Raw genomic sequence first — 21,757 nt, 5'->3', positions numbered from 1 at the left:
TAGGATAGCACAATGGAATCCGGCACCTGTAAATATGGCACACGGTGATATATACAGATTTAATACACCAAGTACACCCAAACATTCACACTCAAAAGCAAATCTATAGTCCAGGATAAGAACTGACTGGTGTATGGCTATGGGACTCATTTTGTTAAGGTGGCCATACACGTTACAATTACAACCACAGATCACAGGAAAGATCGTCTGTGCCTTCCAGAGATGAATCGACAGATATAGAGTTAGAAGCAATGGGAATTCTACCCCTATCTGACGATTCAGCCCTAAATACGTGCCTTTGCTTGGGGGCCTTCAACGGCGCCCGATCAAAATCTTTTATCCCGCTCAATCAACAAGATGACCAACATCCAAGGCTTGTGCTCTATCAGTGGCCTCATCAATCCACCATACATGCACCGAATATCGTACAAATCCTCGTTTCATACAATAATATCGATCGGTGTGTATGGTCAGCTTTCCCACCTCTCTCGTGACCCCAGTAGCTACCCTACAATCCTAGGCTGGCATGCCTCTAAATTAAAATGCCAAGCTGGTACTGTTGGTGGCTTCTCTTCCAGCAGTTAACATGGCCCCCTGGCTTAGGACATGCTGCATCATTCAGGATACAGTAGGTGCTTTACAAGAGGAGTAGTGCTGTAGGTGAGGGTAGAACTATTGGATATGCATGTCCTGTTGAGAAGTGCTTCGGACTCATTGCTGAAACAGGACCATGCGAAACCTCAAGAAGTACAGTAATAACACATAAAACAGGACCCCAAAACCCCCAGAAGGGTTAACTTTACATAACCTGCCAAATTTAGTCAAATGGGAGTGGTATTTAGTGGGTGTGGTCAAAAAAATTCACCCTACTGCATTAATTTTGTCCCGCTTTCTGTTTTTAAAATGGTCGGAGGTATGGTTTAATCCTTTCCACTTTCCTGCAGAGATTTTGCCTGAAATAATCCCTAGGGAAACACAACCCCTCAGTGACTGGGGAAATTGCTATGAAGCTGAAAGATAACGTTGCTCAGAAAGTAGCTCAGTGATTTTCATTACACCCCCCACACTCCTCTGCATGGGCGTCCGCAGAAAATTTTCCAAAGGGGGGCAAGTAAGCTAGCATCATCCTGCAACAGATAAATATATATATATTTATTTTTTTTTGCAGGATGATACTAGGGGAGGCTAAATATGGCCCATACACAGACTGACCTACAGCTAATGTGACACTTAGTGGATTCGCTGCTGACGTAAAAAGTTAACCTCCCAACTACCTCTTGCCGTTCCCACTGACTCCCAGGGATACTGTACAAAAGTGCGGGTGGGGGTGCTTTTTTTTTTACCCTAAAATGTTTAGTATTAGTAGTAAAAGTATGCATACGTGCACTTCTGTTAGGGGATCTGCAAACATTTGTGTTTGTGATCAGTTCGCTTAAAGGGGTAGTTCGCATTCGAATTCACTTTTATTTTTAATGGTTTTTCAGTTATTTAGCTTTTTGTTCAGCAGCTCTCCATTTGGTATTTCAGCAGCTATCTGGTTGCTAGGGTCTTATTTACCCTAGCAACCAGGTAGTGATTTAAACAAGAGATGGGAATATGAATAGTTAAGGGGCCTACTTGGAAAAATAAGTAATACAAAATTATAATAATAATAAAATTGTAGCCTCACAGAGCAATATTTTTTGGCCCCCATTTGAAATCTGTATAGAGGCAGAAGAGAAAGGCAAATTATTCAAAAAAATTAATTAGGAAGACCAATTGCAAAGTTGCTAGGAATAGGCCATTTTATAACATACTAAAGGTTAACTTAAAGGGAACCTCCCCTTTAGATGTGTTTATGTTAGTTTTATAGCAAGAAAGGCAGTGGGTACTGACTCCCCATTATATACAGTGAGACGCAGTCCGTATTTACAAACCCAGCACATTATATACAGTGAGAAGCAGTGGGTACTGATGGCAGATATTCAGGCCCTGGCACTATAACACTGGCACTGATACACAACATTGGCCCCACTGTAACTTACTATAAATGAACAAAACAATGACAAAAAAAAAAAAAAAATAGTAAGTGCAAAAAACAACAACACATATATAAACACACAATGAGCTTTTTCAGAGGGAAAGAGTTAACTTACCCTCCATGTGTTAGGGTAGGGGATAGATTATAAATTATTATAGATGTCAGGTCAGGCAAAAAACAATTTAATGTCAGCTAGTGATTCTTTAGAACTGTATAGTGCCTGTGTATAGTACCTGTGTATAGTACCTGGGTATAGTACCTGTGTATAGTACCTGTGTATAGTGCCTGGGTATAGTGCCTGTGTATAGTACCTGTGTATAGTACCTGTGTATAGTGCCTGGGTATAGTGCCTGGGTATAGTGCCTGGGTATAGTGCCTGGGTATAGTACCTGGGTATAGTGCCTGGGTATAGTACCTGGGTATAGTGCCTGGGTATAGTACCTGGGTATAGTGCCTGGGTATAGTGCCTGGGTATAGTGCCTGGGTATAGTGCCTGTGTATAGTACCTGTGTATAGTGCCTGGGTATAGTACCTGGGTATAGTCCCTGTGTATAGTACCTGTGTATAGTGCCTGTGTATAGTGCCTGTGTATAGTGCCTGTGTATAGTACCTGTGTATAGTGCCTGTGTATAGTGCCTGTGTATAGTACCTGTGTATAGTACCTGGGTATAGTGCCTGGGTATAGTGCCTGTGTATAGTGCCTGTGTATAGTACCTGTGTATAGTGCCTGGGTATAGTACCTGGGTATAGTACCTGGGTATAGTACCTGTGTATAGTGCCTGGGTATAGTACCTGGGTATAGTACCTGGGTATAGTACCTGTGTATAGTGCCTGTGTATATAGTACCTGTGTATAGTACCTGGGTATAGTACCTGTGTATAGTACCTGTGTATAGTACCTGGGTATAGTACCTGGGTATAGTGCCTGTGGGATGAAAACTGCAGCAAAAGTTGAGAGTTGGTTCTTAGGTAAAGTTACAGGGGCAGATTCTTCTTTTCAGTCTTTATTTCTGTTTCCAGTTTGCAAAATCTCCCGATCCCTGTGTGCATGTGTGCTCTGATTGGTCAATTTTACTGTCTGTCAAGGAAGCTGTGCTCTGATTGGAGAATCCACAAGAAGAAAGATCCAATCGGAGCACAGCAAAAACGGGCTTGAGGGGACTGCAGAAACGGAGTAAGGTTTTTGTTTTTTTTGCTACTTTTCCAGGGGGGGGGCAAGTGCCCCCTCTTGCCCCCTTCTGTGGACGCCCATGCTCCTCTGCTTCTTTTCCAAGTTTCTCCTTCTGTGCTAGCCCCACTATGTACCTATCCTACTCCTACACAATTCTCTCTCCATTTATTGCCCTTTTTTAACGCAATTATCCCACTTCCCATTATTCAACACACCCCCACTGCGCCATCATTTTCCCGCTACTTTCTCTTCACGTTACTTATTCTTTCATTTTTTGTATTTTCATCTCTCTCCCTACATTCCATTTGTTCCGGGCATTCTGTTTGTGCCTTCTCTCTCATGTCTGCCACAGTGTCGCTGTTACTGCTACCCCTAACCTGCCCTACTACCCACCAAAGCACCAATTCCACTTCCACATACAGCCAACCGGAGCGCACATCTGGCCTTCCACTGACCCGCCCACAGAGGCGAGCGCCCGCCCAATCAGCGCTCACTGATGCGCACATTCACCCACTCACTGAAGCCCCTGCCCGGGGTGCCCGCCCACTGAACTGCCCGCCATATAATGTGAGCGGTTTCCTCGCAAACTTCAAAACTGGGGTTCGCGTTGAAATTCTGAGAGGCCACCATTTGTCAGCCCTGGTTTCAAAGTGCCAGCCTTAAATGAGCATGAATTTCCAAAACATGTGTTGCTTGAGTGTATATGTGTCAATAGGCGACAGTGTCATTTCTCCTATAATATTTGTTCTGTGCAGCATTGTTGCCCTACACAGTGAGGTGCTTGTTGCACGAGTCAATTTTATTGGCAGCTGACTAACCCTGAGGAACCCCCCACACACACGCAAGAGAACATACAGGGCCTCATATATCATTGAATCATAACATTCATTTTGTTATTTTAAAATATATATATATTTTGCCATGGTGGCAGAGGGCATGTTAGGTGTATCTACATGATTTAGGTGTGTGCTTGAAGGCCATGTAACAGCAATATGGGAAAATAGAGTATTCATGGCACTGGTTTATCGGCACCTATTTAGCTCTCCTTCAGTGTCTGCTTAGGGTGAAACAGAGCCGTAATCACTCAGAGCAAATGGAATGGAAAAGAACAAGCATTACATTTTCCTGAGAGGTTTGGACAAACTGGGGCACTAAGTACCATTTGCATGTTAGTGACACAACATGGCCGCCCACACTGGGAGCCCCTCCTGTTGCTGGGGGCATAGTGCTCGTTAGGAGCATTTTTTGCACAAAATGGTATTGTTTCCCCCTCTATTTCCGGACTCTATTAAAGGAACAGTCACACCAAAAAATGAAAGTGTATAAAAGTAACTAAACTATAATGTGCTGCTGCCCTGCACTGGTAAAAGTTGTGTGTTTACTTCAGAAAGTCTGCTATAATTTATATAAATAAGCTGCTATGTAGCCATGGGGGCAGCCATTCAAAGGAGAAAAGGCACAGGCACATAGCAGATAACAGATAAAACACTATTGTATTCTACAGAGCTTATCTGTTATCTGCTATGTAACCTGTGCCTTTTCTCCTTATTTCCAGCTTGAATGGCTGCCCTCGTGGCTACACAGCAGCTTATTATATAAATTATAGTAGTGTTACTGTAGCAAACACACCAGTTTTACCAGTGCAGGGCAACAGTGCATTATATTTTTATTACTTTAAAGCTCTTTCATTTTTTGGTGTTACTGTTCCTTTAACCTGCACTTCCAGTGGGGTAAATAATGTTCAATGTTCCCTTTATAAAATCTCAAATACATATTTATACAGATCTATACAAATATGGCTGCCCTATGTGCAGTGAGTGTGGTTTGTTTAGGGTTAACTCCAACACATACGGTATTTGGGGCTGAATATAACAACTCAATACATTTATTCATCCAAAACAATGCACTTAAACACTTGCCATAAGTAAAGCCATTTAGTAACATAATTTGTCAAGTCATAAGAAGGAAGTCGATCTGGGGCAGGTTTTTTATTGTTTATTGCCAGTTCCCCTGTGGCCTCACCCAGAGTGATATATTCCAATAATAGAACTTTGTTTGGAACCTGAGTGAGGTTGTTAATTACCTATTTACCTATTTCTTTAGTTGGCACTGAGACCATATAACAATTGATATCATTTAGTAGAAGTCTGCCAGATAGAATGTAGTATCTGTTGTGTGACATTATCTGTAGGTCTATAGTGACTACGACTGCCATGAATCACCCTGAGTGTTTTGCCAGTATATCACACTCCCCTGAGGGAGACAAATGCACAAAATTCCCTAGTATTGCGTTCAACGTGAAACAGTGCATTGTCTATAACTGCAGAAAAATACAGAAGTCTCTAACCACACAATCATGTGAACAGACAGTTTCACATTGACTGCAATAATAAGGAAATTAGGGGCATTTTGTTGCCAGGAGGGAGTGAGATTTGCCTTAAGCCCTCCCACAGGCCATTGCCCTATAACAGTATGGAGTAGACTTAAGGTGGCCATACACTGGTGAGTTCGCCAAGCAATCAGATCTTCTCCCGATAAGCCCATTTACGGGCATAAATACGCCGGCATAGGTGCCGTCCGATCGAGGAACTCTTCAATAAGGTGATGTGGCCCCCTATCCGACGGAAAAATCCAACCTTCCCAATTGAGATCTGGCCAATATTACATAGTAAGTTGGGTTGAAAAAAGACATACATCCATCAAGTTCAACCATAATGCCTATATATAACCTGCCTAACTACTAGTTGATCCAGAGGAAGGCAAAAAACCCATCTGTAGCCTCTCTAATTTGCCGCAGAGGGGAAAAAATTCCTTCCTGACTCCAAGATGGCAATCGGACCAGTCCCTGGATCAACTTGTACTAAGAGCTATCTCCCATAACCCTGTATTCCCTCACTTGTACTGAGAGCTATCTCCCATACCCCTGTATTCCCTCACTTGTACTGAGAGCTATCTCCCCTACCCCTGTATTCCCTCACTTGTACTGAGAGCTATCTCCCATACCCCTGTATTCCCTCACTTGTACTGAGAGCTATCCCCCCTACCCCTGTATTCCCTCACTTGTACTGAGAGCTATCTCCCCAACCCCTGTATTCCCTCACTTGTACTGAGAGCTATCCCCCCTACCCCTGTATTCCCTCACTTGTACTGAGAGCTATCTCCCCTACCCCTGTATTCCCTCACTTGTACTGAGAGCTATCTCCCATACCCCTGTATTCCCTCACTTGTACTGAGAGCTATCTCCCCTACCCCTGTATTACCTCACTTGTACTGAGAGCTATCTCCCATACCCCTGTATTCCCTCACTTGTACTGAGAGCTATCCCCCATACCCCTGTATTCCCTCACTTGTACTGAGAGCTATCCCCCTACCCCTGTATTCCCTCACTTGTACTGAGAGCTATCCCCCCTACCCCTGTATTCCCTCACTTGTACTGAGAGCTATCCCCCCTACCCCTGATCCCCTCACTTGTACTGAGAGCTATCTCCCCTACCCCTGTATTCCCTCACTTGTACTGAGAGCTATCTCCCATACCCCTGTATTCCCTCACTTGTACTGAGAGCTATCTCCCCTACCCCTGTATTACCTCACTTGTACTGAGAGCTATCTCCCATACCCCTGTATTCCCTCACTTGTACTGAGAGCTATCCCCCCTACCCCTGTATTCCCTCACTTGTACTGAGAGCTATCTCCCCTACCCCTGTATTCCCTCACTTGTACTGAGAGCTATCCCCCCTACCCCTGTATTCCCTCACTTGTACTGAGAGCTATCCCCCCTACCCCTGTATTCCCTCACTTGTACTGAGAGCTATCTCCCATACCCCTGTATTCCCTCACTTGTACTGAGAGCTATCTCCCCTACCCCTGTATTCCCTCACTTGTACTGAGAGCTATCCCCCATACCCCTGTATTCCCTCACTTGTACTGAGAGCTATCTCCCCTACCCCTGTATTCCCTCACTTGCTAAGAATCCATCCAGCCCCTTCTTAAAGCTATATAATGTATCAGCCAGCACGACTGATTCGGGGAGGGAATTCCAGAACCTCACAGCTCTCACTGTAACAAATCCTTTCCGAATATTTAAATGGAACCTCCCTTCTTCTAAACGGAGTGGGTTCCCTCGTGTCCATTGGAAGGACCTACTGGTAAATAAAGCATTAGAAAGGTTATTATATGATCCCCTTATATATTTATACATAGTTATCATGTCACCCCTTAAGCGCCTCTTCTCCAGTGTAAACAGACCCAACTGGGCCAGTCTTTCCCCATAACTGAGACTTCCCATACCCTTTACCAGCTTAGTTGCCCTTCTCTGGACCCTCTCTAACTCAATAATGTCCCGTTTGAGCACTGGAGACCAGACCTGAACAGCATATTCTAGATGGGGCCTTACCAGCGCTCTGTAAAGGGGAAGAATAACCCCCTCCTCCCGTGAATCTATACCCCTTTTAATACAGCTCAGAACCCTGTTTGCCCTTGCAGCTGCTGCCTGGCATTGCTTGCTACAGCCAAGTTTATTATCTACAAGGACTCCAAGCTCCTTCTCCATTATGGATTTGCCTAGTGCAGTCCCATTAAGGGTATAAGTGGCTGCATATTTTTACATCCCAGGTGCATGACCTTACATTTATCCACATTAAATCTCATCTGCCACTTAGCTGCCCAGATTGCCAGTTGGCCAAGATCCTGCTGCAGGGATGTCACATCCTGGATAGAATTGACTGGTCTGCAGAGTTTTGTGTCATCTGCAAACACTGATACATTACTCATAATACCCTCCCCTAAGTCATTTATGAACAAATTAAACAAAAGTGGCCCCAGTACAGAACCCTGAGGGACCCCACTGAGAACCTTACTCCAAGTAGAGAATGTGCCATTAACAACCCCCCTCTGTACCCGATCCTGTAGCCAGTTTTCTATCCATGCGCAAACGACTTCACTAAGACCAATAGACCTTAGCTTAGAAAGCAGTCGTTTGTGGGGAACGGTATCAAATGCTTTGGCAAAATCCAAATAGATTATATCTACTGCATCCCCACTGTCCAGCTTCTTACTTACCTCATCATAAAAAGCAATTCAATTGGTCTGACATGACCTGTCCTTCATAAAGCCATGCTGACTCCTACCCATAATGCCATTCTCCACTACATAATTTTGTATGTGATCCCTTAACAAGCCTTCAAATAACTTGCCCACCACGGATGTCAGACTTACAGGCCTATAATTGCCAGGCTGAGATCTTACTCCCTGTATAAATATAGGAATGACATTCACCTTCCCCCAATCCCTAGGTACCATACCTGATGAAAGCGAGTCTGAGAATATCAGAAACAAGGGCCACTGCAATTCTGCCCCTAGCTCTCTCAGTACCCGAGGGGGTATTCCATCTGGCCCTGGTGCCTTGTTTACATTTATCGTGTGTAACCCTTTAAGCACCAATATCCTGTGCCAACCACTGTATAGTTGGAGCTGAGGCAACAGTGCAGCTCTTAGGTGGGACTTGGCCCTCTGGCTCCCCCTTACTGTATACACAGAAGAAAAGAACTGGTTAAGCACATCTGCCTTTCCTGTATCCGCTGTAACTATATTGTTACTATAACTCAATGGGCCACACCCTCAACCTGCATCTTTTTACTATTAATATACTTAAAAACTTTTTGGGGTTAGTCTTTGCCTTCCTAAATTCAGTGTCTTTGTTGCCCCCGTGTAAATTTGTTTCTGCACCAAACATCAAATGAAATAACATGATGGTCACTAATTACCAGGGTTCAACCACTTGCACATTTGCTATACGTTCTGGGTCATTAGAGATCACTAGATCTAGTATAGCATGGTTCCTGGTTGGCTCCTCAACAACCTGTGACATAAAGTTGTCGTGCCAGCAAGTTTATAAAACTTGTTCCCATTTACTGTCCTGGCAGTAAATGTCCCACTTTAAGTGAATGGCCAGAAATGAAAACTGGGTTGGCCGATCATCATTCATGGTTTATTTGGTGCAATCTACGTGTTCTGAATGTCAGATAGCAATCCAGGAAAATAGAGAGTAAGAGATACTTTTCCTTATACAGATATCCATTATTTGGAAACATATTATCCAGAAAGTTCAGAATTACAGAAAGGCCATCTCCCATACACTCCATTATAAGCAAATAATTCTATTTGAAAAATTACTTCCTTTTTCTCTGTAATAATAAAACAGTACCTGTACTTGATCCCAACTAAGATATAATTACCCCTTATTGGGGCAGAACAGCCCTATTGGGTTTATTTCATGGTTAAATGATTCCCTTTTCTCTGTAATAATAAAACAGTACCTGTACTTGATCCCAACTAAGATATAATTACCCCTTATTGGGGCAGAACAGCCCTATTGGGTTTATTTCATGGTTAAATGATTCCCTTTTCTCTGTAATAATAAAACAGTACCTGTACTTGATCCCAACTAAGATATAATTACCCCTTATTGGGGCAGAACAGCCCTATTAGGTTTATTTAATGGTTAAATGATTCCCTTTTCTCTGTAATAATAAAACAGTACCTGTACTTGATCCCAACTAAGATATAATTACCCCTTATTGGGGCAGAACAGCCCTATTGGGGTTATTTCATGGTTAAATGATTCCCTTTTCTCTGTAATAATAAAACAGTACCTGTATGTAGGGACCCATGGGGTTAAATGGTCCCTATGGCTTTAAATCCCTACAGGTTCAGTTCCCTTAGTTGCTGGGCAGAAGGGAATGTATCTAAGTGAGTTCATTAACATGTGTGCTATTGGTTAGAAGGTATAGTGACCACATCCTGCCTGACTTTGGTATAGTGTTGGGAGAGGAGTGGCACCTTCCTGTTTTTTGCTTCCACCTTAGGGACAAGGTGGATGTGTGCTGAGAGCCCAGGGCATGGGCCCAGGCCCAGTGAAGTCAGGGAACAGGGCCCCGTGAATGAGGCATTAGATAGTGGCAGGTGTAGCTCCCTTTATAGTACACTCTAGGAGTGTAAGGCAGTTAGGGTTGAGCTAGAATGAGCAGCATGAGCTCCTGCATAGGATTTGCAGTTTTTCTGGAGATAGTTCTCCCAGGCCACATTGCCTGTAGTGTAGGGATCCAAGTGAATAGGGAATCAGGATAGAGAATTCCTGAGGGATCCACTAAAGGGTGTGTCCGCAGAGGTGAAGGGAGATTCCTGCCAGTCTGCCCGCAGGAGAGTGTTAGTCTGAATATACACTCGGTATGTGTTGCATGTACCAATGGCCTCTGAAGCTGTATTGTGAGTAAACCCTGTGGATGTTCAATAAATACTTATTACTTTGTTATTTGCAAGAACCTCTGGCGGCCCTCTGTTTTCATTTTTCTGCCATAGCAGCAAGAGAGGTGTAGTTGCACAACACCCTCACCTTCCTCTTCCACTTAGCGAAGGCCCATTCTGGGTAAGAGAGTACAGTGTAACCCATGTTCTACTGGTACTAGTCCGGGAAGGCGCTATTGAGCTGAAATAGGTGTTACATGTACTTGATCCCAACTAAGATTCAGTATAATTACCCCTTATTGGGGGCAGAACAGCCCTATTGGGTTTACTTATGGTTAAATGATTCCCTTTTCTCTGTAATAATAAAACAGTACCTGTACTTGATGCCAACTAAGATATAATTACCCCTTATTGGGGCAGAACAGCCCTATTGGGTTTATTTCATGGTTAAATGATTCCCTTTTCTCTGTAATAATAAAACAGTACCAGTACTTGATCCCAACTAAGATATAATTACCCCTTATTGGGGGCAGAACAGCCCTATTGGGTTTATTTCATGGTTAAATGATTCCCTTTTCTCTGTAATAATACAACAGTACCTGTACTTGATCCCAACTAAGATATAATTACCCTTATTGGGGGCAGAACAGCCCTATTGGGTTTATTTCATGGTTAAATGATTCCTTTTCTCTGTAATAATAAAACAGTACCTGTACTTGATCCCAACTAAGATATAATTACCCCTTATTGGGGGCAGAACAGTCCTATTGGGTTTATTTAATGGTTAAATGATTCCCTTTTCTCTGTAATAATAAAACAGTACCTGTACTTGATCCCAACTAAGATATAATTACCCCTTATTGGGGGCAGAACAGTCCTATTGGGTTTATTTCATGGTTAAATGATTCCCTTTTCTCTGTAATAATAAAACAGTACCTGTACTTGATCCCAACTAAGATATAATTACCCCTTATTGGGGGCAGAACAGTCCTATTGGGTTTATTTCATGGTTAAATGATTCCCTTTTCTCTGTAATAATAAAACAGTACCTGTATGTAGGGACCCATGGGGTTAAATGGTCCCTATGGCTTTAAATCCCTACAGGTTCAGTTCCCTTAGTTGCTGGGCAGAAGGGAATGTATCTAAGTGAGTTCATTAACATGTGTGCTATTGGTTAGAAGGTATAGTGACCACATCCTGCCTGACTTTGGTATAGTGTTGGGAGAGGAGTGGCACCTTCCTGTTTTTTGCTTCCACCTTAGGGACAAGGGGGATGTGTGCTGAGAGCCCAGGGCATGTAATGTATATGTAATGTACTGTAATAATAAAACAGTACCTGTACTTGATCCCAACTAAGATATAATTACCCCTTATTGGGGGCAGAACAGCCCTATTGGGTTTATTTCATGGTTAAATGATTCCCTTTTCTCTGTAATAATAAAACAGTACCTGTACTTGACCCCAACTAAGATATAATTACCCCTTATTGGGGCAGAACAGCCCTATTGGGTTTATTTCATGGTTAAATGATTCCCTTTTCTCTGTAATAATAAAACAGTACCTGTACTTGTGTTTTTCTAAATCGAACAAACTGGCATATCGAATAGTTGCTTATTTATTAATAAGGAAAACTAGAAAAATGAAAACTCAAAGAACTCCCCATTGACTTCTATAGAAACTTGCAATGGTGAATTTTTACATTTGAGTTTTCTGCACTTAGTAAATATCAGACCTTCCAGTTTTAGGGGCAAATTTACTAAAATGTTTTTTTTTTTCTGGTTTTGAAACTCGATATGGTATGAATTCGAAGTAATTTCTGTAGTTATAAAATGTCTCGACAATGCTTTTATCGTTCGTACTAAAATATCGCAATTGCGTTCCGAACGTCACAAAATTTTCTGTGAAAAGTTTGTAAACGCCACAAAAACAGTTCTGACTTTGAAGCCTTCCATAGGACTCAGTGGCACTCGACAGATCAAACCTGGCGAAAAGATAGTCCCGATGAAAGTGTAACCAACACGTTAACGAATTCTGAAATGTTCATATTCTTTGCACAAAATACGTTTTTTTTTTGTGGGAAATTTATTGAAAACCACGAAAAACTTGTGGAATTTTACAGAAATGTTCTATAATTTAGAAAAAACTTATCTCAAAATTGTTTAGTAAATGGGCCATTTCACAGAAAACTGAGTAAAAATTGCTTTTTCCCCATAAGTTTGAATCATTTTCATATTTATGAAAAAAAACGGTTTGGCCAAAATATTTTGATATTTTCTGCTCAAATCCATTTTTTGAACAAAAAGTGACTTTTTCCCTACTATTTACTTAAGTGTTTCCAGCGTCCCCACAAGGAGGAAGCAAAACCATTAAGACTGTAAAATCCCAGCAAGTTTTCCAGAATTACAGGTATGTTCAAATGTAACAAAAATTTGTTTGCACTGGGCATTTATTTTTAATAATAGAAATACTGAAAAAAAAAAAAGTTTTGCACAGTAGAGAAAAGATGTTTACAATACAGGTATGGGATTGGTCATGCAATAATACATTATCTAAAAACCTCAGAAATGTTTTCTATTTAAAGGTCCCCATACACGTTAAGATTTGCTCGCTTGGCGAAATCGGCAAGTGAGCGGATCTTCACCCAATATCCCCACCTACGGGTGAGCGATATCAGGGAGCATGTAGGCTAATTCGGTCGTTTGGCCCCAGGCAATGGGGCAGTCAGTTCGGGGACCGCATCAACGAGCCGATGTGGTCCCCAATCCGACTGAATTTTCTAACCTGCCCGATGGATATCTACCCAATTTCAGGCCAGGTATTGGTCGGCCAGGCCCCTCGTTTCTGCCCCTACACGGGCCAATAAGCTGCCGAATCTGTCCAAGGGACCAATATTGGCAGCTACAATCGGCCCATGAGATTAGAGCTCAATACAACAAAATTCACCCAATTTATTCAAATGGGATTTTCAGAAGCGTATTTATTAAATGGGGAACTCTATCTTTCACCCGTTAATAAATACGCTTCTAAAAATCCCATAGGAATAATCAAAAGTGGGGGAATTTTGATAAATCTGCCCCATTTCAACATTTTCTGTAATCATAAAAAAATATATCTTGTACTCAGTGGTAACTAAAGGTACCCATACACCTTCAGATCCGCTCGCTTGGCGATGTCGCCAAGTGAGTGGATCTTCTTCCGATATCCCCCACCTATGGGTGGGCGATATCGGGAGAATCCAGGCTAATTCGATCGTTTGGCCCCAGGGCGAATTATAACGACAGGTATAGGAAAAGTCGGTCCGGGGACCGCATCAACGAGCAGATGCGGTCCCCGATCCGACTAGATTTTTTAACCTGCCCGATTGAGATTTCCAGGCCAGATATCGGGCAGGCAGGCCCGTCAGTAGTGCCCCATACACAGGCAATTAGCTGCCGAATTGGTCTAAGGGACTGATATTGGCAGTTGATCGGCCGTGTATGGGACTTTAGTTTCATAAATCCATGTTGGTGCCCAAAAATCCTTAGGACAATGTTATTCATAATAATTTGTCTCCCATGGGCCCCAAAACTTTCATTCAGGAGAATGAGGATCACTGCATATGGAAATGAAAAAAAGCTTAACTGGGGATAATGTCTTTTATCTGGTCTCAAACATTCCAGATAATAGATCCAATTATTTTTTACTGGAAACCAATTTTTTCCTGGGGAAAAAAGTTGAAAAGGGTAAAGAATTTCCTCCCAATGTTTAAGTAAATCTCCCCTAACACTGAAGATACAGGTATATCATGGTGACCGTCTGGCAGTTACTGTTGTTATTATTGACTTGGGTTGATTCTTATCCCTCTCGTGCACGTATTTCAGAAGGAATTTTTTGCGCTGAGCTCTGTCCTTTTTGGGGTTCCGCTGCTCTTTCATACAAAAAGCTCACATCCTTCAGTGCTTTATGGATCAGCTCCAGGAACAGTGTGTGTCTCCCCCGGGTCTTAAAGTGATCCTCGTCTGTATAATTCTCCACTGCCAGTATCTCCTCTGCCCCCATGCCTTCAAATATATTGCGCAGCTTGGCAAAATCCCCGCTGGTCTTGTTGGTCAGGACGATGATGGGAAATATTCCTGTAGGAAAGTGAATTAGAGTGATTATTTTCACTAGGTTTCATAGATAATGTGAAACCCTAAAAACCCTTCAAAACCAGAAAACCCCTACAGGTATGGGACCCATTCTTAGTTGGGATCAAGTACAGGTACTGTTTTATTATTACAGAGAAAAGGGAATCATTTAACCATTAAATAAACCCAATAGGGCTGTTCTGCCCCCAATAAGGGGTAATTATATCTTAGTTGGGATCAAGTACAGGTACTGTTTTATTATTACAGAGAAAAGGGAATCATTTAACCATTAAATAAACCCAATAGGGCTGTTCTGCCCCCAATAAGGGGTAATTATATCTTAGTTGGGATCAAGTACAGGTACTGTTTTATTATTACAGAGAAAAGGGAATCATTTAACCATTAAATAAACCCAATAGGGCTGTTCTGCCCCAATAAGGGGTAATTATATCTTAGTTGGGATCAAGTACAGGTACTGTTTTATTATTACAGAGAAAAGGGAATCATTTAACCATTAAATAAACCCAATAGTGCTGTTCTGCCCCCAATAAGGGGTAATTATATCTTAGTTGGGATCAAGTACAGGTACTGTTTTATTATTACAGAGAAAAGGGAATCATTTAACCATGAAATAAACCCAATAGGGCTGTTCTGCCCCAATAAGGGGTAATTATATCTTAGTTGGGATCAAGTACAGGTACTGTTTTATTATTACAGAGAAAAGGAAACCATTTTTAAAAATGTGAATTACTTGATTAAAATGGAGTCTATGGGAGATGGACTTTCCGTAATTCAGAGCTTTCTGGATAATGGGTTTCCCGATAAGGGGTCCAATACCTGTACCAGATTTACATTTTGGCTGAAAATGATTGCTAACTTGACACCTTTAATGGAGCTCCCTTTAGGTCTTCCCACTCTCTATCATGATCACCATGATAACCATAGAAATACGACTTTGAAAAAAAATCTCATTCTAAAATAGCTCAATTGTTGAATATACCCCTCCCATTGGCTTTCCATGGAAGCTCACCAAGTTTCAGCTTGGTGAATTTTCAAGATTTTGTTTTTAAATTTATATTAAAAAAACAATTCTCGAGTCCAAAAATAAATAGTTATTACCCGTCAGATCTCTGCAGTTTTTAAGAAAAGGTTTAATTTCCTCTATTTCCGTGGCAGTTATTTCTTTCTTGACACTGGGTGGAGAAACAAACACAGAAGGAAATGATTAGAGATTCTTCATAGGGACCTGAAATAATTGTCTTATATTATTCGTAACCTACAGTATTTATTTTATACACTTACTGGCCATGTGTAGCCAGGACAAAAAAAAATGTTTAAGTGAAAGTGCCTGTTAGAAGCTGCCGATATGGGTCCCTTGGACCGATTCGGCAGCTAATCGGCCCGTGTAGGGGCAGAAAAGAGCAGCCTGGCCGACCGATATCTGGCCTGAAATCGGCCAGGTTAGAAAATCTTGCCGCAACTGGGGCCAAACAATCTGATTATTTTTTTTTTAAAGCAGCTTGCTACCCGATATCACCCACCCGTAGGTGGGGATATCGGGTAAAGATCCGCTCACTTGGCGACATCGCCAAGCGAGCGGATCTTATAGTGTATGGGGACCTTAACTGTATGTCCAGTTGTTTGCATTTTCGAAAGTGGGCCGGGCTAGAATTAACCAGTAGCCAATCAGGGCACTGGAAAATAGACAGCACCGAAGTCCTGCCATGCTGTTGATGAACTATTGATGAATTTGCAGCCCAACAGTACACTCACACTCAGTCTGAGATCACTAAAGGTTTCTTTATCCCACCGGGCAAGGTCCACAATGCATCTCCCCTTGCTGGTCCCCTTACATATTTATACATAGTTATCATACACCCCCTTAGGTGCCATTTCTCCAGCATAAAGAGCCCCAGCTTAGCCAGTCTTTCTTCATAACTCATCGGTTCATAACTGAGACATTCCATACCTTTTGTAAGCTGAGTTGCCCTTCTCTGGACTCTCCAATTCAATAATATCCAGTCAGAGCACTGGAGACCAAGCCTACACTGCATGTTCTAGATGGGGTCTTACCTGTGTTTTGCAAAGAGAAAGAATGCCCCTCCCCATTGCCTGCAAATCCATTCCCTCATAAAGCAGGACAGTACCTCGCTACAGCCAAGTTTATTATGTACAAGTACCCCCAGGTCCTTCTCCATCATTTCTTTAGGGCTCAATGGCACTCTGCAGCTCCAACCTGGCCCAAGGAATGTCTCCCATAGGGCTCAATGGCACTCTGCAGCTCTAACCCGGCCCAAGGAAAGTCTCCCATAGGGCTCAATGGCACTCTGCAGCTCCAACCCGGCCCAAGGAAAGTCTCCCATAGGGCTCAACGGCACTCTGCAGCTCCAACCCGGCCCAAGGAAAGTCTCCCATGGGGCTCAATGGCACTCTGCAGCTCCAACCCGGCCCAAGGAAAGTCTCCCATAGGGCTCAATGGCACTCTGCAGCTCCAACCTGGTCCAGGAAAGTCGCCATAGAGCTCAATGGCACTCGCAGCTCCAACCGGCCAAGGAAGTCTCCCATAGGGCTCAATGGCACTCTGCAGCTCCAACCCGGCCCCAAGGAAAGTCTCCCATAGGGCTCAATGGCACTCTGCAGCTCCAACCCGGCCAAGGAAAAGTCTCCACATAGGGCTCAATGGCACTCTGCAGCTCCAACCCGGCCCAAGGAAAGTCTCCCATAGGGCTCAATGGCACTCTGCAGCTCCAACCCGGCCCAAGGAAAGTCTCCCCATAGGGCTCAATGGCACTTTGCAGCTCCAACCCGGCCCAAGGAAAGTCTCCCATAGGGCTCAATGGCACTTTGCAGCTGCCAACCCGGCCCAAGGAAAAGTCTCCCATAGGGCTCAATGGCACTCCTGCAGCTCCAACCTGGCCCAAGGAAAGTCTCCCATAGGGCTCAATGGCACTCTGCAGCTCCAACCTGGCCCAAGGAAAGTCTCCATAGGGCTCAATGGCACTCTGCAGCTCCACCCGGCCCAAGGAAAGTCTCCCATAGGGCTCAATGGCAACCCTGCAGCTCAACCCGGCCCAAGGAAAGTCTCCCATAGGGCTCAATGGCACTCTGCAGCTCCAACCCCGGCCCAAGGAAAGTCTCCCATAGGGCTCAATGGCACTCTGCAGCTCCAACCCCGGCCCAAGGAAAGTCTCCCATAGGGCTCAATGGCACTCTGCAGCTCCAACCCGGCCCAAGGAAAGTCTCCCATAGGGCTCAATGGCAACTCTGCAGCTCCACCCGGCCCAAGGAAAGTCTCCCATAGAGGCTCAATGGCACTCTGCAGCTCCAACCCCGCCCAAGGAAAGTCTCCCATAGGCCAATGGCACTCCTGCAGCTCCAACCCGGCCCAAGGAAGTCTCCATAGGGGCCCTCAATGCACTCTGCCAGCTCCAACCCGGCCCAAGGAAAGCCTCCCATAGGGCTCAATGGCACTCTGCAGCTCCAACCTGGCCCAAGGAAGTCTCCCATAGGGCTCAATGGCACTCTGCAGCTCCAACCCGGCCCAAGAAAAGTCTCCCATAGGGCTCAATGGCACTCTGCAGCTCCAACCCGGCCCAAGGAAAGTCTCCCATAGGGCTCAATGGCACTCTGCAGCTCCAACCCGGCCCAAGGAAAGCCTCCCATAGGGCTCAATGGCACTCTGCAGCTCCAACCTGGCCCAAGGAAAGTCACGATAACGAAGCTTGAATGAATCCGAAACTTTCCTACTCGGCACGACAATATGATTTTGTCGCATTATTTTTAACGCACAGTACGAAAAAGTCACACAAAATAACGAAAAAAATTGTCACAGATACGAAAGGTACAAAAAAGTTGTAGAAAATACGAACACAAATCTCCCCCATAGTGTTGTGCCACACAGATACAATCCATAAGTCATTCAAGAGTAATGTAATCAAAACTAGACTCTACCATTTGAAAATGTGCAACTTGAACTTCAGGCACTTATTAGCCCTGCGTCAATCAGTAATCTCTATGGAGAAATGATACCTCCACTGTGTCTGAAGTACAAGAACAGTACCAGAACCTCACTCTCACCTGTAGACAAATATTGGAACAACGAAATCTTCAAAATTTGGCTCCACATCATCATCCTCCAGCCGAAACATCATGTCCTCGTAATTCTGGTTCCATTCTACTCTCTCATCCAGTGGGACAAAGTTACCTGGAACAATAGTAATAAAAGGTATATTCTGGGAGGCCAACCAGGGACATTGTCTTTGTACAATATTATGTGTTTCGTTGATGATAATACAATAGAACTACAGCTATTTTTTCAAAATATGTAATTTCCCTCTCTTTATTACACTAAGCACATAAATAGGAAAATTGATTTTTTAAGATTTTGGTTTAGACATTTGCTATGAGTTCTGCACCATGTAGCCTTGTGCCTATATACACAGCAGGCAACATCTCATTCTAATATCCTTATCATTTACAGTAGGGGGTACATTATCCCTTTTAATACACAAGTGATACTCAGAGTTCCCTGTATAACTCAGCCTGCAGCCTTGTGCCTTTATATGGGCACAGAACCCCTCAGTGACTGCTAATATCCTTATCATTTACAGTAGGGGGTACATTATCCCTTATAATACATGAGTGATACTCAGGGTTCCCTGTATAACTCAGCCTGCAGCCTTGTGCCTTTATATGGCACAGAACCCTCAGTGACTGCTAATATCCTTATCATTTACAGTAGGGGTACATTATCCCTTATAATACATGAGTGATACTCAGAGTTCCCTGTATAACTCAGCCTGCAGCCTTGTGCCTTTATATGGGGGGCACAGAACCCCTCAGTGACTGCTAATATCCTTATCATTTACAGTAGGGGTACATTATCCCTTATAATACATGAGTGATACTCAGAGTTCCCTGTATAACTCAGCCTGCAGCCTTGTGCCTTTATATGGGGGGCACAGAACCCCTCAGTGACTGCTAATATCCTTATCATTTACAGTAGGGGTACATTATCCCTTATAATACATGAGCGATACTCAGAGTTCCCTGTATAACTCAGCCTGCAGCCTTGTGCCTTTAATGGGCACAGAACCCCTCAGTGACTGCTAATATCCTTATCATTTACAGTAGGGGGTACATTATCCCCTTATAATACATGAGTGATACTCAGAGTTTCCCTGTATAACTCAGCCTGCAGCCTTGTGGCCTTTATATGGGCACAGAACCCCTCAGTGACTGCTAATATCCTTATCATTTAGCAGTAGGGGTACATTATCCCTTATAATACATGAGTGATACTCAGAGTTCCTGTATAACTCAGCCTGCAGCCTTGTGCCTTTATATGGGGGGGCACAGAACCCCTCAGTGACTGCTAATATCCTTATCATTTACAGTAGGGGTACATTATCCCTTATAATACATGAGCGATACTCAGAGTTCCCTGTATAGACTCAGCCTGCAGCTTGTGGCTTTTATATGGGCACAGAACCCCTCAGTGACTGCTAATATCCTTATCATTTACAGTAGGGGGTACATTATCCCTTATAATACATGAGTGATACTCAGAGTTCCCTGTATAACTCAGCCTGCAGCCTTGTGCCTTTATATGGGCACAGAACCACTCAGTGACTGCTAATATCCTTATCATTTACAGTAGGGGGTACATTATCCCTTATAATACATGAGTGATACTCAGAGTTCCCTGTATAACTCAGCCTGCAGCCTTGTGCCTTTATATGGGCACAGAACCCCTCAGTGACTGCTAATATTCCTTATCATTTACAGTAGGGGGTACATTATCCCTTATAATACATGAGTGATACTCAGAGTTCCCTGTATAACTCAGCCTGCAGCCTTGTGCCTTTATATGGGCACAGAACCCCTCAGTGACTGCTAATATCCTTATCATTTACAGTAGGGGGTACATTATCACTTATAATACATGAGCAATACTCAAGTGACTAACCTTTGGTCCCTTGGGTGACCAGCCACCTTGGTTAAGTCATGGAGCAGGGATCTTGTGAACAAGGTAAGAACAAAACTAAAGTAGTAGTAATAGTTAAACACAGACTATTATCTTCCCTGAGAGGCTTCCACTTCACTTCACTAAGTTATCTCTACTGGTAAGAATATTTCTTCCCACCATTACTGCTTCTTGTGGGTAATGATGATCCTCTGTATCCGCCCAATCAATTCTCAGTGTATTTATATGTTCTCATTTACAATTTAGCTTCCTATACCTTCCCCCACCACATTGAGATTGGGAGAGGAACATGATGTAACCACCTTCTACTGTAGTAAAGGAAAGGAAACCATCCGTCCCCCCTTCTGCCTTGCTTACCAAATCTCCCCATATAGTATAAGCCTTTAAACACTAATTAAAGAGCAGCAGGTCAGGTACACGTTATATAATTATATTTAGGTCTAAAATAGATTAGCCCATCCTACAAAGCCCAGTACAGAGAGCAGTCACACAAGGATCTCAATGGAACTTACACAGCTGAGCGTAGATTTCCGCCATCTCATAGGGGTTTATCATGGCGCACCCTCTATTGTCCACCATTGTGATGGTCCCTGTAAGTTGGTAGGACTTCCTTTCCATCGTCAGGCCACCATCATTGGCTGCAGCCTCTGCATGCTTTTTGAAATCCGTATCCAGCAGGGCAAATTTACAGGAGTTAATGAGAGAAGACTTGCCGTGCCCCAGGAACCCAAAGAGCTGAAGGAGGATCCGAGTGTAGCCCTGGTTCCCCAGTGGGCAATCGTTAAGGCGGAATGACTGGATATATTCCCTGAGCTGATCCACATCCATCGTAGCTGCTTCTCCTGTGTAGTTTCGCTTTGCCTGCTTTATACCTTCCTAGGATATTTCACAATCGGTTTTAATTATCAGCAACTGGGAAATTCCCAGTGATAGATCATCTGCTTTCAGTGCTCTTTTACACCCAGAACCACCCTGTTTATCGAAAGAAGCATTTCCTGGAGGCTCAGTTCAACTCTAACTCAATGAAGCAAGTGAAAGTGAAAGTAGGGAAACCGCTTTTGTTTTGTTAGCTTAACCCCATGAATGCCGAGTTCCAGCAGTTAACACTCAATCCCGTTGCACTGCTGAAGGGAGGGTGCCTGCTTGGCATTAGACCTTCTGTAATGATTGTAGGTAGGAAATATAATCTTATTTAAGAGGTAGAAATCCCTCTCTGAGAAGAAGGTCCCCATA

The 21,757-nt window shown here is 43.3% G+C and overlaps 1 protein-coding gene across 1 annotated transcript in view; it reads right to left on the bottom strand.

Annotated features, from left to right (window-relative positions):
• LOC101733399 overlaps positions 1-21,543 on the bottom strand; it is a 28,187-nt gene extending 6,644 nt beyond the window's left edge. Inside the window, exons 1-3 of the mRNA XM_031893742.1 lie at positions 21,037-21,543; positions 18,616-18,742; positions 15,658-15,731 (exon numbers count right to left, since the gene is read on the bottom strand). Of these exons, the coding sequence (XP_031749602.1) occupies positions 15,658-15,731; positions 18,616-18,742; positions 21,037-21,352 (517 nt within the window). The 5' untranslated portion in view covers positions 21,353-21,543. The remainder of the gene's footprint in view (positions 1-15,657; positions 15,732-18,615; positions 18,743-21,036) is intronic.
• Between the last annotated feature and the right edge of the window lie 214 nt (positions 21,544-21,757).

Source organism: Xenopus tropicalis, chromosome 9 (genome assembly GCF_000004195.4).
Source record: "Xenopus tropicalis strain Nigerian chromosome 9, UCB_Xtro_10.0, whole genome shotgun sequence".
NCBI classification, from domain to species: domain Eukaryota; kingdom Metazoa; phylum Chordata; class Amphibia; order Anura; family Pipidae; genus Xenopus; species Xenopus tropicalis.
Note: the sequence above shows the minus strand (reverse complement) of the source record. Positions and strands in the feature narration are given on the sequence as shown.